Here is a 17,954-nt window from a genome sequence, read left to right as displayed (position 1 = left end):
TTAGAAGATATCTATAATATATGAGTATCTGAGCGAGTGTAGATTGATAGATATTTACAAATCGTACGCTCATTCGACTGGTGCAAACAATTATGGATATCGTATTTTGAAATTGTTCAGATAGTGAAAACTAAATCCACAATTCGATGCAGAGCCAATGAGATACGCGATAAAATAAATGTAAAAAAAAACCAACAGTAGTGATAGTGGTAGTAATAGAGCAAAACCAAAGAATCGTGTAATCGTGAAGTGCTGCGAGTGGATGACGTTCGCCAATCGTGTACGCGTGGAGGGGTTACACATTTTTTTTTTTTTAATATACCACCCCCACGCGCACACGTATACGCACACGCGCGTGTATCGCGTGTGCGACACAGTAGCTGCCATATAGTAGTACAATATGGAGAGTATATGCGTATGGCGAACGGGGCGGCACTTACGTCGGTAATAAGCATTTCTTCGCCGTCATCGAGACCGGGTATCGTGGTCTTGCCTTGCGACACGAAGTAGTAATCAGTGATTTTGTTGGACAGCAGGCACTTTTCTGTTGTTGTTGTTGTGTAGTTGTTGGTGGTTGGTGTATTGCAGATTTATTTTTTTTTTTTTAAAGAAAAAAGAGAAAAAAACACATGCTTGGATGAGAGCCGATTTTTTTGAACCTTTTAGTAGTTTTCAAAGTGGTCGTGTTTTTGCGTACCCAATGAATCGTATGGATATTCAGAGGGTACCCACCAGGTTCTTTTCGACGTTTCAAAGTCACAGCCGTATGCAAAAGGTTTGACGTGAAATTTCAATGATTAGTTTCGAGAGAAAATAATATAATCGCGACTGTGACTTTGAACACCCGGTTGATTTCGGGGTTTTGATCATCAGCTTTTAAAAATAAGGGGATTAAATATTCTAAACTACTTAGAAACTAATTATTACAATATCGGCACGTTGTGATTCAACCATCAAGTTGGTAATGGTTGATTACACAATACATGCGCGTTACTTTACATCAATAAAACGAGTCTGTCGCTTTATCATTTTTTTTGTTTTTGTGCTCCGTAACTCGTCGGATGCCCATAACAACTGGTTTTTTTTTTCTACAAAATTGAGATTACATCTCAAACACACATAATTGTCTGTTGTTTTTTTTTAATTTCATCGTTTATCGACAATAAGAGTCAATACACACACACTGATGTAAGAGAGAGCCCTTCGTATCGTCGAACTCAATTATTTTTGCGTCATTTGCATTTTAACACATCATCGCTGTGTACAAATATTTAAAAAGTCCTCGTGTCGCAGAGGGTTTGGTTTCTCAGTCTGTTTAAAATTTTTTTATTTCAATTGTTTGTCATTACTCTCGGTTGCAAACTGTAGTTAATCACGATCTAACGCGAAGAGCTGTATGAGCCTTTTGCTTGCGAATCGCTTTTTAACAATAATTCAAAGTCTACTACAACAAATCTGCAATTTCTTTTTATACAAGTGTAACAAAATGTAGCGGCGTATAATATATTTAGATATAATTTGTGAATAAACGGCAACAAGTCAACAATAAAAATTACGTTATACAGTGAAAACAAAAAAAAAATGTATATACAAAGTCGTTATTAGAAAATAAATATTGAAAAAAAAAAGTCTTTGACAGCCGCGCGATTCGCTTGTTTTTGCTTTTTTTTTTTTTAATTATCTCCTTACATCAGTCAGTTCGCATTCCTCGCCGTCGTCGACTCCGGGAATGGACGTCTTTCCTTGCGAGACGAAGTAGTAATCGGAAATATTGTTCGAGAGCAAGCACATCTCTGCTCGTACGTGGAAAAATCAAATGGGCACAGTTGTGAGTGAACGACATTCCAAAATAATCGAAACAATTGAAGGAATAAAAAAAAAATAATAATAATGATAAAGTAAAATTAATCATCTCTCTCGATTGACGACGACATATACAGACATACACAGAGACAGACTTGACACATTACGTTCTCTTTCTTTTTCTCGTCTCGTTTTGATGGAGACACGATTACACCGTAATGACAACAATGACAGCCGTTGTCGAGCCTTCAAAATTCCGAGTTAATCACAAGGAGTATTTTGGATATATTATTGGATTGACTATAAAAAAATGTAACCATCAACTGATAATTGAATTCTAAATTGCTTGATTTTATATCCTAAGCCTTTGATCAACCTCTTTTTCTATATTCGAAAAAAACCAAACGTCATCTGTAAATCTGTCGATGATGTAAAACTATTACCAGTTGTAAAAACGACAACAAATAACGTTTGACTTTTTCATCATAATCAGGGACTTATCGCATAATTATCTTAAAATTACAATAACCTAATCGTAAAGAATTAAACGACGCGACTCGCGAGAGTCTCTATTATGTAATGCGAAAACCTTACCCTTAAGACCCTTGACGGCTCCAGACATCATCTGGTAGAAGATATGGTAAGATCTCTCGAGCGATTGTTGAGAGATGACACGGGCCTTCTCCAGCAGGTCTGTGCGGCAAAAACAACAAGTCGGTCGGTTAAGAAAAAAAAATCCAACGAGCAAAAGAGAGAGAAGGTGCAAGTGGAAAGTAAAAACTTACAGGTCTCGATATCAGCACCGGCCAGTTTTCCAGATGGGCCGAAGTGAATACGGATGAATTTACCCTGGGTAACAACGAGTTGGATAAGTTAATGCTTGATCGAATTTATGTTCGAGAACAAATAACGACGGGAAAAAGTTGGAGTACTTACGAAACGGGAGGAGTTATCGTTACGCACGGTCTTGGCGTTACCGAAGGCCTCGAGTACGGGATTGGTCTGTACGACCTGATCTTCCAGGGATCCCTTCTTCTCGGAGCCGGAGGTGTCCTTCTTGGTGGAGGCACCGACGGTGGCGAAGTACGCAATTACCTTCTTCGTGTTCTCAGTCTTTCCGGCACCAGACTCTCCGGTAATCAACATAGACTGATTTTCGCTGTCTGTTTTTTTTTGGGGAGGTAGCGAGAAATTGAGTTTCGTTAATAAAATGTATCATCTTCAAAATTCGATATTGTTTTGTAAGTGTTACGTACTGGTCAACATGTTGACGTAGGCGCCGTCAGAGATGGCGAAAATGTGGGGTGGCACCTCGGTACGCCTCTTACCACGGTAGAGCTTGGCGCAACGCTGGGTGTAGACGGGGTATCTCTTGTAAGGATTGATGGCCACGCAGAAAAGACCGGAATAAGTCTGCAATGTTTTTGGTTCGGAGAAAAACAAAAGACAATCAGTATCGTTCGTGGGTGGGTACATGATAATTTTTTTTTTTTTTTTCAACAACAGAAGAAAACGTGACAAACGAAAAACGAAAAAAATTGATGACGAGGATCGCACGTAGTCTACTTTTTCGTGAGCAGGTTTACGCGCGATCCGCACGATGCGTGTGGCTCTTTTATGCGTTTGGATACTTTTGCCGACACGATCGTGATTTTAATTTACATTTAAAATATCAATCGTCTAATGTTGTTATTTTGTATATACTTTTTATATATTTACAGGTATCAAAATGTGAAAAATCGTCGTACGATCTATCGATAAAATATTACAAGTTGAGAAAGTGTAACAGCTATTTTTATCGATACATACGTACGGGTATATGGATATTCTAATCTTTTCTGTATTCGAAAAGATTCGAGATGTTTCGTTAATAAAAATTTCCATCAATACTCGGAGAACGAATGCAGTGAGAAATTTTCATTTTCCACTCTTTAAACGCTGCATTCACCCTCCTTTCTTTTTGGAATGTTCATGTGGGTTAGTCATGAAAAAAAAAAAACGTTGAAAATTTCTATGTATTATACGACATATATAATGTATAAAAATATATCAGCTGCGAGGGTTGGCAGGTCAGTTGCTCTGAACACCTCGTTGGAGACACACAAGACTCTGGAAAAAATCTAACTACGAGAAATAAAAAAAAAAAAACGTCATCGGCCGCGTACGATCTTCACTTGATTATAATTTTTTTTTTCGATTTTTAGGATTCCATAAAGCATTTGATTCGATCGTACGCGACTCGAATGATATTGAACAACAGAGGAGGACAACAACAAAAAAAAAAAAGGAAGAATATCAAAACAGCGGTCAGGCGCTGGTTGGTTGGTTGTTGATGGTTGGATCACACTCATAGACACGTATCCTCCGTTTGTATCCGTCTCTTCGAGGACAAACGGAGAATCACGTCGCGTCACGACGTTGGACAACTCTTCTCTGCATTAAAATTTCTTACATAAATGAGTTTGTGATAGTAACGCTGCTTGAGATTGTGGAGCACGGAGGCGTCGTTCAAATAGGTCAAGTTGGACATGTCCTCGGCTTTCTCATACTTGGGCGGGTTCACCTGCTGCAGCAGGTCCTTTTTCACGTCCCTAACCTTTATCGAGAGAAAAAGAAGGAAGCACCGTTAGTCGAGTTTTGGCATTGTGGAACTTACGTAAATGAGTTTGGCGTAGTAGCGCTGCTTGAGATTGTGCAAGACGCAGGCCTCATTGAGGAAGGTCAGATCGGCGAGATCTTCGGACTTTTCGAATTTCGGCGGATTGACCTGCAGGAGCTTGTCCTTGCGTACCTCCCTTCTCTATTGGTCAACGTGTGTTTTTCGTGTGTTTCGTTAAATCGTAATAGACATATCGTGTGTTTGTAGCGCATATTTTGTTTTCGTGCATGCGTGTTATTTCAAGCGTCTCCCATTATAAATAAAATTACGTCATTGCGTTGTTATTCGGCATTCGGCATTATTTCATATCGTCGTGTCCTTAAGCTCGCCGCGGCTAGAGATTTTGCGTGTGACATTTGTCTGTGTGCAGTTCGTGTCCCGTATACGCACTCGTCAACCTGATTTTTGAGCCTCTGCCAAGACTTTAGCTACTACTAGCGAGTTTGTGCGCGCGCGTGTGTCAAAGAGCTTCGCGTGCAATTTTGCACACGCCGCTAGGTCCACGGCGCTATACATAAAACGGCTACTCTTTCGGTCGAGAGAAAAAGCTGCGTTAAGAGACAGAAGGAGACTCTATAATACGAATTTAGCCAACGCGGCGGCGGCATATATAAATGAGAGAGAGAGAGAGTGAGTCTCGTTTAGAGAAATGTGATCTCGATTCGTGTGTATTATTGCCCAACCGAATTCCATAGTCGTTTCTCTTTCTCGGGCGTCGAGCTTTTTTAAAGCTCTCTCTCTCTAGCTTGCGAGCCGGTCGTGCGTGTTGTGTATCGATTTTCGTCATTTCTTTTATTGCGCGCGCGTCTCTTCCGATTTTCAAAGCGAGCAACAACATAATATAAGCGAGAGAGAGAGAGAGAGAGAGAGAGAGAGATTTCTGGCATGAGTTATGCTCTTATACTCGGTGACTCTTCTTCTCTCTCTCTCTGCATTCGAGACATTATGTAACGAAAGATATATGTTTATTACGAGACACATCCGCGCGCGCGCGAAACTCTGCCGCCCGCGCGCTCGTTCGCGTCCTCGCGTACGTGTGTGTGTGTATTATGTATACACAAGTATGTGTGTGTGCGTGAGCGCGCGTAAATATATATAGAACCCAGTGCCGTCATAGCCGTCGCGATTCCAAATTTAGCGCGCGCGCGCTTTAGAAAACACGATCGCTAATACCGCGTCATATTTTGCTATCTCCGTCGCGCTCTCTCACTCTCGCAAGCTCTATTCGTACGATATTTTCCATTTCTAATATTCCAATAAAAAATGAAGCATCGACCGCTTGGAAGCTTTCTCGCAAAAAAAGCTCTCACAACTTCTGTCCACGTTCATTTTCATTCGCAAGGTGTTGTACATCATTCAACCCGAGCCAGCGAGAAAGAGAGACGGATTTGCTCTGCTTCTCTCTCTCTCTCTGTGACTGGCTGAGCCGTGCGCGCGCGCGCTCCGGTGGATATGTGGAGCTTGAAGGCGCGTACACCGCCCAAAAATAACGTGACCCGCGCTTCACCGTTTTATTATTATAGCCCGCAGAGCATACGCGTATATGCGCGTCTGTGTGTGTGTGTGTGTGTGTGTGTGCGTGTGTCCATGCGATGGACGTGTGCGAGAGCCGCGTTGATTGGCTAACAATAGCGCCATGCCATTATACAGAGCCGGAGAGAGTCTCTGTGCAACGATCGAGCCCGAGAGCTTTTACGCGAGCGCCGTTATAAAACCACCGAGCGAATCGAAACCGAGCTTTTTTACACGAGCTTGCGTAATAATAATACCCCTTAACGTCCGAAAGCTCCATTTTTGTAGATGCGGGTTACGAAATGCGTGTAACGCGCGTAAACAGGGGGCCGGAAGGTCGTCGGTTGTTTTGCGACGATTATGCGTGTGCTGCTGCTGCAAAAAGTTCGCGCTCCCCAGCGAGAGCGAGCGAGCGAGTGAGAGTTAGTGCCTGTGTGTGTATAGACAAGTCGCCCGCGTGTTGCTAATAATAAAGCGACTCTCGTGCGCTTATAGGCAGCGCGCGACGTGAAAATAGACGGCGCGCGGCTTTCTTCGCGGTATTTATATAAAATTCCGATATATGTAGGTTAGAAGGCGCGCGCGCGCTCGTATTCGGAGAGTCCATGAATTTTCTTTTGCTGAACGCGCGCGCGCGCGTCTTTCCATTATTATCGCTACGAGGGCGAAGGTGGGAAATAATAATAGCGCGAAAAAATTTATCGTACGCGTTTACGTTCGAAAGCTTTCGTAATGTCGAGAGCAAAAAAAAAATTTGATCCATCCGTAACATTTCATTTTGCGACGACCTTTCTACAATCTCCACCCGCTCTTGTCTTAACGTTAACGAGCTTTCGAGCTTTCGCGAGCGACGATCTCTTTCTCTCTCTCCGGGACGAGTCGAGAGATATTTTCATCTTTTTCAATGGTGCTGCTGCTGCGTCCCGCTTGGTGTGTTTGTGCTAGTGTGAATGAGTCCGTGTGTTTACGCGTCGCGAAGCGATCGAGCGGAAAAAATAGAAGCTTAGCCCAGAAAAGCTCGTCGTTCTTTTTTCCGTCCTCGAGCCGTGTAATAATCTCGCGTAACCCTCGCTTCCGTTCCTCGGACCCCCTCGTTTTACACGACACTTGCCGCGCGTTTCGCTCAGCCACGTATTACGTAATTATATTGTTATTTTTGCAAATATTTTTCTTTTTCTTTTTTTTTTTTTTCAAGCGCTAGTCAAGCGTATATGGAAAATATTACATAGCTCCTGTGCTGGCCACGATGAGGGGATATATTTCATGCGAAAGCTCTCCCCGACCGATCATCGTCATCGTTTTAAAGTCAAGCAGGTTTATAATTAGAAAGACGGGTGTGTGTGTGTGTATGCGTGCTCGCTTGCGTGCGCGTGTGTGTTTGTTAAAGCTCCGAAATATTTTTATTCGGAATCGGCCGCCGCGACGACGAAAGTTCATCCGTGAGTCATTATTGCGAATATCCGTTCCCGAAGATGCGATCGCGTAAAACTTGGATCGGAGACAAGAAAAAAAAAATAAAGAGGATGATGAAGAAGATATGGTCGACGCGCAGGTGTATATCGTACATCCGATCGTTCGTCGTATTTGGCAATCGAGAGCAAATTTGAACCGACTCGTACACGTCACGTTGTAATATGTGTATAATAATATGTACGAATTGAACTCGTTGCAGGTCGATTATATTTTCGCGTCAACGATCGACTTACGTTTCGTGAAATTCCGAGAGACGTCGAGTACTAAGCGATGCAAAAAAAATAGCTCGATCAATGAAAAGCAACGTTGAATGAAAATTAAACCGAAAGAAGACTCAAAAATCCCGATAGAGCTTTAAACTGGAGCTTTAAACGCGTTGCGTAACTCTTGCGTCGCGTCCATTTATACGAGATCTCGATCTCTCTAGCGCGCGGAAAAAAAAATCCGGATTCGCACTCGAGAGCGAAGAAAAGATTGGCTGAGAGAGAGAGAGAAAAAAAAGTAGACGAAGGAAAAAACAAACTTACCTCGCCACCGGGCAGGCCGACGGAGACGATGTCTCCCTTGGTCGCCTTGATTTCACCAAGGAGATAGCCCTCCTTCTCGTCGGGGATCCAGCAAGCCTTCTTGGCATCGTAGGGCTTGGTCTGATCGATTCTCTTCTGCTCCAAGGAGACGTACAAGTACGGAGTTGGATCCGCATCCTCGTCCTGCTTCTGGGGAGCCGGCATTTTTCTGGCTTATTCACTCAAAGACGAATCGAAATAAATTTTTAATAATTTTAACACTCCGCGACCGATGTAATCCGCGCGGATGCAGTAGTTTTTTTTTCTGTGTGTCGGGGTGATGAGCCTTCACGAGCAAAGACGCACCAACTTTATAAAATATGCCTTTCGTTTATAAGCAAATTGTCGTTTTATATATTAAATCGCTTTAATATATAAGTCGTCGTCGTCACTATTCAAAAAAAAAAAAAAAAAATAATCCAAAACTTGATGATGAAGAGATGATGATGAATCCGAATCACTTCGGATCGCTGTTCGTTGTGCGCGCCGTTTTTTTCTTTTTTCTTCGGTATAGAAGAGAGAGGAGAGAGTGTCGATGATGATGATGTCGCGCACACTCGAAGGTGCCGTCGTCGCTGACTTTTTTTTTTTTTTTTTAACTTCTTCGCCTTCGAACTAATATATAATAACTATCCTATCACTTTTTCTTTCTAGCGTCGTCGGCGGACGGACTGCTTCTGGCCGGCACACGAACAAGGCGGCCCTGCGGAGAAACGGAAAGCTCGACTTTAGTATAGCTTATAGAGATTCGGCCAATATGGCGACAGCCGAGCAGCGGCAGCGGTGGCGGCGGCGGCTGAGGTAGAGTGTGTCGTGTAGAGAGACACCCCACCACACCCCCCACACCCACACGACCCGTGCTCGAGATATACACACACATATATATCTAGATGAAGAAATAGAGAGAGAGGAGGGAGGGTTAGATTCAATTTTGGATTTCGAGCCTCCACTCTCTCTCTCTCTCTCTCTCTATTTCTCTCTTTCTTAAACGTATAGTCGAATTGTTGGCCCCCCTTTCTTTTATTTTCGTCTATCTCATATACGTTATATAGTTCGGGCGCCCCTTTCGCGCAAAATTTTCGCTCGCTTCGCGGGGGCCACGACGTTTACCTGCGCCCAAGCTCCGAGCGATAGAGAGAGACGGAGAGCTTTTTCTTAAAAAAAAAAAAAAAACAAAAAAAAAACAAAACGGGGATCTCTACTCTGTCTCTCTCTCTCGTTTTAGATTTTTCATCGCCTCGCGGTATGCCGAGAATCCAAAAGTCTCTGGTGGTAGTGGTGGCGGCGGCGGCGGAGAGCAAAAGAGAATGAGCCGATTACTCTTGCCCTAATTGTTGCGGGCGGGGGCTCTCTCTCTCCAACACCGGCGGCGACTGCCTATCGGATTGCACATTGGCATTGTTTCGCGGATTTGACATCACCCGTTATACAGAGAGAGAGAGCCGTAACCGGGTATTTTTGGGACGCTCGCGAGACCGTACAGCGCGCGGAGAGAGCCAATGGGATTACATATATATTTTACGCGCGCGACCTAGAATAACACATGCCTCTGCGGGAGCTTTTTTTTTTCTTTGCTTTACTCGAGCGAGCTTAATTTTCCTCTTCTTCTTCGTCTTCTTTTTTATTCGTTTTTCTGAATGATTTCACCCGCGCGTCGCGTATTTTTTCGCGAGAAAAGTCGCGTCTGTATTTATAAATTTCGGAAGGCATATTTTTAGGCACTGGTGGCACAGATTTTTTTTGCTTCTTGGCGTCAAGAGGAAAATGATCGCGCGCGCGGCGCCCCGGAGGAATGCTCCATATTCGTGCATCGTCGCGAGAGCTTTCGCACCGGGCCATGTATCGACTTTTCAAGTTCAACAAACGTGTACTTTTTTTTTTTTTTTGCTCGCGATTTTCACGATTGAATGGATGTTTCATTTTGCATGTAACATTTTTCTTTCTTAATCAAGCTCAATTTATTGCTCATGGGAAAGTTATGCGCGAAATGCGAAAGTTTATTTTTTGACTTTTCACAACAAGTGTAAACAAGAAGACGGACAAGAGAAGTTTGTCACAATCGTTTGACCGACATTTTAAATCAATTCACAGTTTATGGACTATTTTCGTTCGACCACTCCGAAGTCCCAGTTAAAATATGAGCTAAATTTAAATCCCAGCGATTCCAGCGCTAGAAATAAGCCACGCGCTCGTATACGCGAGAGAGAGAGAGAGAGAGAGAGAGAGAGAGAAAGCCCCGCGTCCCATGCAAAAACAGGAAGTACGCAAAACTTTATAAAATTGTCTCGTTCGCTTTTTCTTGTTGCCGCTACCGCCTAGCCCCATCGATTTTGCGTCATTTTACCTCGAGAGCGTGCGAGTTATGTAATACGCGCTCTGCGATTTTCGATCGATCGCCGACGCCAGAGACGTCTGTCGCGCGAATCTCGACTCGCTCGCTCCCTCTTTGATGTCACGGGAGATTTTCAGGCGCCGCGCGATCACGCTCAGCGACGCGGAAAATTGAACGAGCGCGAGCGAGAAACGATTTTGCCGAGCTCTCGCGATTGCGACGATTAATTTTGCCGAGCGTTCGAATTGGATTTTTATAGTTACCGAAGGGTATTGCGAGACTCGAATAAAAATAAAGATTTCAATCGACTCGACTCGAATTAAAAAGCTCCGGCGTAATATTAGTTATTTTTGGCATTTAAAGCCCTCGAAAGTGCCTATTTTATTTGAACACAAATCTCGATTGAAAAAAAAATACTCGTTCGGGCCAGAATGTTTCGCAGCGATCGAGTTACCGGGGTAAAAAAAGATTCACTATTTTTCACTTATTGCGGTTGCGTGCGTGTCAACTCAACGCCGTACCAATCGATCCTTGTCAATTGCTAAAAATTTTTCACTTTTTTCATCGTCCACGAGAAATCACTTTGTCAAACAGTCCAACGATCCGTCAATGCTCCAACCGCTGCTGCCTCCGCTGATCAAACTTCGGCGTCGGAATTTCACATACGGCACACTCGGATCCTTCGATTCGATCCCAATTGCTTTTCACAAACACACTTTTTGCTGTACTGTACTGCACTCAAACCTCCGAATCGCTCGATTATTCACAGTCTGTGGTCTTATGAAACTTCCGGCAGCAGGTGTACGCACGTTGCAGTTGGAGCGATCTAAAACGACCGCGCGTCACTTTCGATCGTCTCGTACGTCGCACAATTTTATCGAGCCCCCTTTCCGATTTTGCCCCGGAGAGAAATCGTGAGCCAACAATTCGATAATCCAATAAACAATAATCGTAACAAAAAATTCTTTGACAAGTCAGCGTGAACTCAACCTTCAAAAACTTGCGCGCGAATCTCGTACGCGAGCGCGCGGAATTCGAAAGTTGAGTCGAGCTTGCAAGTATGATGATTAAAAAAAAAAAAAAGCTTAGAGTATAAATATCCAAAGCGTATATCCGTCTGATTTATATACGTTTGTACGGAAGAAATTCAATCAAGAATTACAAAAATTAATGGTGAAAAAAAAAAATGAGAGCTTTACAGTGAAGCTTTGTACGCGACGAGTATATAATATACGATGTTATATAGATAAAAGCGTTGTACGTCGATGGTGTTGTTACGCACTTACGTTAGAGATCCGTTCTGAAATGCGAGCGAGTCAAGGCTCCGAATATAAGCGATTCGAGCTTGTAAACTAGCGCCAGATTGGCTGGAGCTTTCGGCCAATAGCGTCGCGCGTTAGTCACCCGCTCGCGCCGACCTTTTTTAGTTGGATATACACGGCGGCGACGGCGGCGGCGGCGGTGGAGGCGCCCAACGCACACACATACGTAGCGCGGCGGCTTTCCAAAGTAGGGGGTGGAGCGCCACCACCGCTACGGCGGGGTGCGAGTTATACTATGTATACAGTATGGAGAGAGAGAGTAGGGAAGCGCCCTTTAAACATCGCGCGCGGGGCGCGATAATGACCCGCTTGTGCCTTGCGACTATGACGAATGAGATACGCTCCGTGTTGCGTCGTGTTTTGTTTTATCAAATATCGCCTGTATTCGAATGTTTCAGGCAATCTTGCGCGCATTCCACCAGCGTGTTACGGGCCTGCTATATCGGAGCTCGATGCGCCGCGAAATTCAAGCTCGAACACGCGGTCGGCCGGAGAGAATTAGAACGGAAACGCGAGAAATGAAAATGCGGGTATGGTGCTGCACTTTTTTTTTGGCAAAAGCACATCCTTATCGCGCGTATATATAAAGCTCTAGCGCAAGTGCACAGATTTTCACGGGCCAATTTCTCATATAAACGTACGATAAAAATATGCAGTTTACGTTTTCGCGATAGGAATTCCAAACTACTGACTCGGACTGGTATACATACATACATACATACGCGTTAGCTAATCTTTGTTATGAATCTAGTAATGTATTACATATACACGCGAATTATATATATCTTCGCGCTCGAGGCCGTGTTTACGCGCGCGAGCTTCTCTCCGCGCGAGAGATGCCCGATTGAACCATATTTCTCAATCGACGCTACGAGGCGCGCTGAATTTGTTTAATTCTTTTGCTTTTTTTTACAAAATATATCTTCGAAGATAAAACCATGGCGTCGTATGTACATTTTCTTGACAGTCATCCTCGGCATTTGGGGTACAATAAATGAATGAGACTTCGCGAAATTATACTTTTACATCGCGTACGAGTAGTTATACACCAGTGACACAGATACAGGTAGTAGAGAATGTGCCACGGCGCCCGTTACACGCGGGCAATTGTTCTTTCTCTCTTTCTCCGCGCCTAGGGCTGCGAGATTCAAACTTGGAAGCCGTTCAGACTCGAGACTCTTATAAATCACTATACGTATGACCAACGATGGATGAGATCGCGCGCGCGTACAACGTAACATCCTGTGAGCGGCTGCACATTCGTCGCTCGATTTTTTCACTCATCCTCTTCTTTTCTTCTTCTTCATCTTTTTTGTCTCGTTCCGCGCGTGGGTGTGTGCGCCACGTTCGTATGCGTGTGTGTGTGTGTGTGTGTGCTCGAGAGCGAGCCACGCTTCAACTGAAAATAGAAAGAGCCCAAAACGAGCGAGTAGAGAGGCCTCACGCGCGTATAATATGTAATAATATAATACGTGTAAAAGCTCGCGAAATATTTGGCAATATTCGAACGCGTACTCGCGCGTAAAAAGTCGAAGCGGATGACGACGACGATGAGAATCGTGTATGTACGTAAGGTGTGGGAAAGCGGGAAAGATAACACAGAGAGGCACTTGTTTTGACGAGCGTTTTAAATATGCGCGGATTGCTCTTTTTTTTCTGCGCTCTTTACTATTTCAAGACTGAGTTCGTGTTTTTACACTTTGACACTTGCGCGCCTTCCATACACGGGGCGCCGCGAGCTAAATTATATACATATTTTAACATTGTCGTTGTTATTATTATCGTCATACGCGTAAAATTACACATAGTTATCTTTTTTTCTTTTTATATAATAAAAAAATTACAATTTCTAAATAATCGCGAATCTCTGAAACACGACGCTCATTCGTTCCTCGGCATCTTGAACTCCCTCGGCAGGTACTCGTCTTCGCCGAAGCCACGGATGGTCAGGAACCTCCGGTCGTCGATCTCGCCGTCCTCCAGACTAGACGAGCTGTGCCTCCTCTTCTTCGACTGCTCGTCCTGAGTCGTCGTCGTCGTCTTCGTCGTCTCTCCCTCCTCCGTCGCGTTGTTCAACACCTCGACCGTCTTCTGGCTCTCCAGCGTTTGCCGCTCGTGCTTCTCCTGTCCCCGATCGACGACGTCGACGTCATTGTTGTTGTTGTCGTCGCCGTTGTCGTCGCCGTTGTCTTCGTCGTCGTCCGAGATGCAATCGCCTTCGGCGAACTCCTCCGCCTCGAGCTCGAGCCTGTCCAGTCTCGTTCTTTCCTGCTTCACGAGATCGTCGAAGAAGCGGATGCTCGGCAGCGGGGGTCCGTCGCGCCAAGCCGCCCAGTCGGCGTCGGCCTTGTCCAATTTCTCGAAGAGCTCCTTGTTGATTCGGGTCTTCTCCTCGTCGCTCCAATCCTCGGATTCGCGCGAAGTTTTGAAGAATTTCCACCAGCGTCTGTGAGCCCTTTGTCGGGCCGCACGGATCCTCGCTCGGTCCAGCTCGTAGACGGTGCGCCGTCTCAATGGCTCGACTTTCTCTTCTTTTTCTTCTTTCTCTTCGACGCTTTGTTCCATTCGTTCCACCTCGTTCTCGCGTTTTTCGACCGGTACTTCATCGGTAGTGTCCTTCTCCGCTTCGTCGCTCTTTTTCGCCTCGTTCTTTTGTTCTTCGACCGATGCTTCGACGGCAACGTCGATGTTTTCCTCGTTCGCTTCGATACTTTGCTCCATTTTTCCCATCTCGTTCACTTGTTCTTCGACCGATGCTTCAACGGCGACGTCGATATTTTTCTCCTTCTCTTCGATACTTTGTTCCATTTTTTCCACATCGTTGTCTTGTTCTTCGGACGGTGTTTGAGCGGCCGAGTCAATGTTCTTTTTCTCCTCATCGACACTTTTCTCCATTTTTTCCACCTCTTTCTCTTGTTCTTCAGCCGCTGATACAGCGGCGATGTCAAAGTTCTTTTTCTCCCCTTCGACACTTAGCTCCATTTTTTCCACCTCTTTCTCTTCTTTGGCCGGGACTTCGGCGTCGATGTTGTTGTTCTCCTCGCTCTTTTCAATACTTTGCTCCATTTTTTCCACCTCTTTCTCTTGTTCTTCAGCCGCTGATGCAGCGGCGATGTCAAAGTTCTTTTTCTCCCCTTCGTCACTTTGTTCCACTTTTTCCACCTTTTTCTCTTGTTCGGCCTGTACTTCAGCATCGATGTTGTTGTTCTCCTCGCTCTTTTCAATACTTTGCTCCATTTTTTCCACCTCTTTCTTTTCTTCAGCCGCTGATGCAGCTTCGATGTTGTTGTTCTCCTCGCTCTTTTCAGTACTTTGCTCCATTTTTTCCACCTCTTTCTCTTGCTCATCAGCCGCTGACTCAACAGCGATGTCGATGCTCTCCTCTCTCACTTCGATACTTTGCTCCATTTCTTCCATTGCTTCGCACCTGCGATTTTTGAATAATTGATCGATATCTGAGTTTTAACGTTCGATACGTCACACACACACATACACGCACGGGTCGTCGGGCTGTTACTACTGCTGTCTGACAGTTGCGAAGGATGATGCGCGCGAAACGAGCAGCGACCGACTACTCTCTGTTTACGTTACGAAAACGTGTGCGATCGACAACAACAAATGAGATCGATACCCGAGACTCGTATTTTTCACGATTAAACGAGCCGAGATGAGTGAATGTGTGCTCGCGAAATCTCATCTCGTGAATCCTGGTAACGAGTCGCTTCGTCGCCAGATGTCCGCTGAACGATCACGGTAAAATCGCCAAAGCGACGAGGCAAACTTGTTGGCTTAAAAGCAGCCGACTCGTATGGACTTTTGACTCCTGAAAAAACTTATCGTACGAAATAAATCAACTTTTATCGCGCATCGCTCGAGTAACAAAAATTAATACGTACATATACAGAGGCCGTTACACTCGTCACCGAGCGTACATATATAAATATATTTATATAACGTCTAATCTCGCCTGTATCGTATATATTCTCGCGTGGTGCACCTGTCTCTCGACACGCGGAGTACGTACACTCGCTCGGAAATCGCAGCGAGGCCACTATATACCATCCGCGACTTACCACAGCTTCATTCCGCGAATCCTTGGGTTTTGGATGCAACGAAACGAAGGGCAGTGTGCGATTCGTTCGCGAGCGGCATCGAAGACGCTTCAAGAAATCTTTGATTTACGATTGCGACGAGCTCTCGCGCAAGCTCGCGGTTTCCAAATAAGAAAATTTCTTTCTCGTCCATTACGTGCGTAAGTGCCGTATTAAAATAGCTTATCTCGCGTGTGCGTACGTGTGTCGTTATAGAAACATATAGAAACACAAAAAAAAGCTAAGAAAATTAGAACGATTAATCGATTCGTTAGCGTGACGATTTGTCGACGATGATGATGATTCAGTCGTGACATATCGTGTCGTATACATTGTTACATCAGTCAAATTTTCATTCGTACGATTCATTCGCTTATATGCGATTAATGTATTTTTGTGATCGTCGAGTCATTTGACACAAATGTCAACGTCGATCTGACGTGTGCATTGCGTACACCTTTTCTTCATCTTTCTACTTTTCTTTACCCAATTTAAAAACCACTCGGAATTCGTACCGTTGATTATAAAAAAAAAAAAAAAAAAACATACGCATCGCATTAGGTATATTACAAAAGTAGTAAAGGTTTTCTCTCTTCTCTTCTCTCTTTTTCGCGAGCGTTCTCGTATCTACCGCGATTATTTTCGGATCAGCTTGTGAGATAAACCGGGCCAACACACATCTCTCTCTCTCTCTCTCTCTCTCTCTCTTTCTCGAGTAGAGCGAGAAAGAGAGCTACCGACTAAAAGACTACGACTAAAGACTACGACGACGACGACGGGGGAGCCTTGAAGAGACTAGACTCACTCAATTTTGGCATAACTTTTCATCCATATACACACAGATGCACACACACACGTCGAGTCCCTTTTTTTTCCCTTCGCAGATGTAAGATTCGGTGCCACTCGTATATACGACGATGTATATAAACGTTTCAAGGTCTCGGGAGCAGATCGTCGACGTCGAAGTTACATCCCTTCGATTCGACGATTTCGTGCATTCAATCGATATATAAGTACGTGTATCGCCGGAATTGGATTGCGTTACGACTATTTTCGCGTTTTCCGCCCGTATATATCCCATACGCTAGTTAATAACGTTACGTTTTGTATTATGTCAACGTCGCGGGTGTAAAATAGCGACGACGACTCGAGTAGTATGCCTGGTACACATAAAAATAGCCCACCCGCGCGCAATATCATCCAAGCTCTCTCTCTCCAGAATTTTGTATATTTTTTAAAGAGCCGCACAGCTCGCCACTGGCGCTATATAACTTATATATACAATACCGACACATATATTATTACGTGGCAGCGACGACGAGCGCGAGGCATTGACACGATTGCGGGCATTTAATGTAATAGGAATTTCTGCTTCGTCGTCGACCAAAAAAAAAAAAGAAGAGATTCTATATAATAGCTGCATGCATTATTATAGTATACCCGTTCCGCCGCCGCTGCCGCTGCTGCTATACCGTCGAGCCGTTTTCTAACGATCGCTCGCCGGCTAAAAATACGCCTACACCGTTTATACACACACGTACACGTACTTACATACATATGTATGCCCGAGCGCGGCATTCAAACCCTTGCACAGGCAGTGATTCACGTTTTGTTTACTCGCGAGGAATGCGAGTACGATAATATTGCGCGGCGCGAGAGGGGTTGTGTGCTGCTGCTATGCGCTCACACATTGCGCAACTTTTTCAATTACGCGTATAGATATATACAACCGAGAGAGAGAGAGTGAGAAAATCTAATTGGACGCGTGTCGTTATACGCGAACTCGTCTTAATTTTCATTTGCCAGAATATAATTATCGCGACTTGGCGCGAGCCGAATAATACGTGCATATGCGGTGGATAATTGAGCTAACCGATTTTTCCCTGTTATTTTACCGGTCCGCATTCTTCGCGACGATCGGATATTTACGCGGGTATAAATATTTTGTTTTGTTTTTTCTCTCTCTCTCTCTCTCTAATTCTCTATTATGAAAGATAGTCATTTTTGGCCTACCATATATAAGCAAACGATCGTCTAAGCGCGGAGAGGAGCTGTGCAAAAAAAAGCCGATTTCTTCTATTTTCGATCTTCTACATAATATACACACGGTAGCACATATAAACCGAATATTGTGTGTGCTCCGCGCTAAAAATACAGAAAACTCGGACGTATATAGAGACGAACGAGCCACCGAAA

At 44.3% G+C, this 17,954-nt stretch overlaps 2 protein-coding genes across 51 annotated transcripts in view; both read right to left on the bottom strand.

Annotated features, from left to right (window-relative positions):
• LOC106655557 (myosin heavy chain, muscle) overlaps positions 1–11,627 on the bottom strand; it is a 35,858-nt gene extending 24,231 nt beyond the window's left edge. For 11 of the 50 annotated variants that reach the window (XM_023459794.1, XM_014375995.2, XM_014375997.2 and 8 more), the window contains exons 1-8: positions 11,545–11,627; positions 7,975–8,716; positions 4,256–4,399; positions 3,060–3,216; positions 2,740–2,966; positions 2,589–2,652; positions 2,398–2,496; positions 441–544 (exon numbers count right to left, since the gene is read on the bottom strand). In XM_023459794.1, coding sequence (XP_023315562.1) covers positions 441–544; positions 2,398–2,496; positions 2,589–2,652; positions 2,740–2,966; positions 3,060–3,216; positions 4,256–4,399; positions 7,975–8,178 — 999 coding nt within the window. In that variant the 5' untranslated portion in view covers positions 8,179–8,716; positions 11,545–11,627. Of the gene's footprint in view, positions 1–440; positions 545–1,689; positions 1,794–2,397; positions 2,497–2,588; positions 2,653–2,739; positions 2,967–3,059; positions 3,217–4,255; positions 4,400–4,459; positions 4,604–7,974; positions 8,717–11,544 lie in introns of those variants that run through there. The other 39 variants (XM_014375990.1, XM_014376008.1, XM_023459795.1 and 36 more) reach the window with 7 other exon arrangements.
• Positions 11,628–13,288: 1,661 nt separating this feature from the next.
• On the bottom strand, positions 13,289–15,322 carry LOC106655535 (golgin subfamily A member 6-like protein 22). Its single transcript, XM_014375959.2, has one exon. It carries the CDS (start codon positions 15,082–15,084, stop codon positions 13,549–13,551), a length of 1,536 nt encoding a protein of 511 aa, XP_014231445.2. The 5' UTR covers positions 15,085–15,322; the 3' UTR covers positions 13,289–13,548.
• Positions 15,323–17,954: the final 2,632 nt, after the last annotated feature.

The sequence above is a fragment of the Trichogramma pretiosum genome, unplaced genomic scaffold, assembly GCF_000599845.2.
Source record: "Trichogramma pretiosum strain Unisexual culture from Peru unplaced genomic scaffold, Tpre_2.0 scaffold120, whole genome shotgun sequence".
Taxonomy (NCBI): Eukaryota; Metazoa; Arthropoda; class Insecta; order Hymenoptera; family Trichogrammatidae; genus Trichogramma; species Trichogramma pretiosum.
This window is presented reverse-complemented; position numbering and strand designations above follow the sequence as displayed.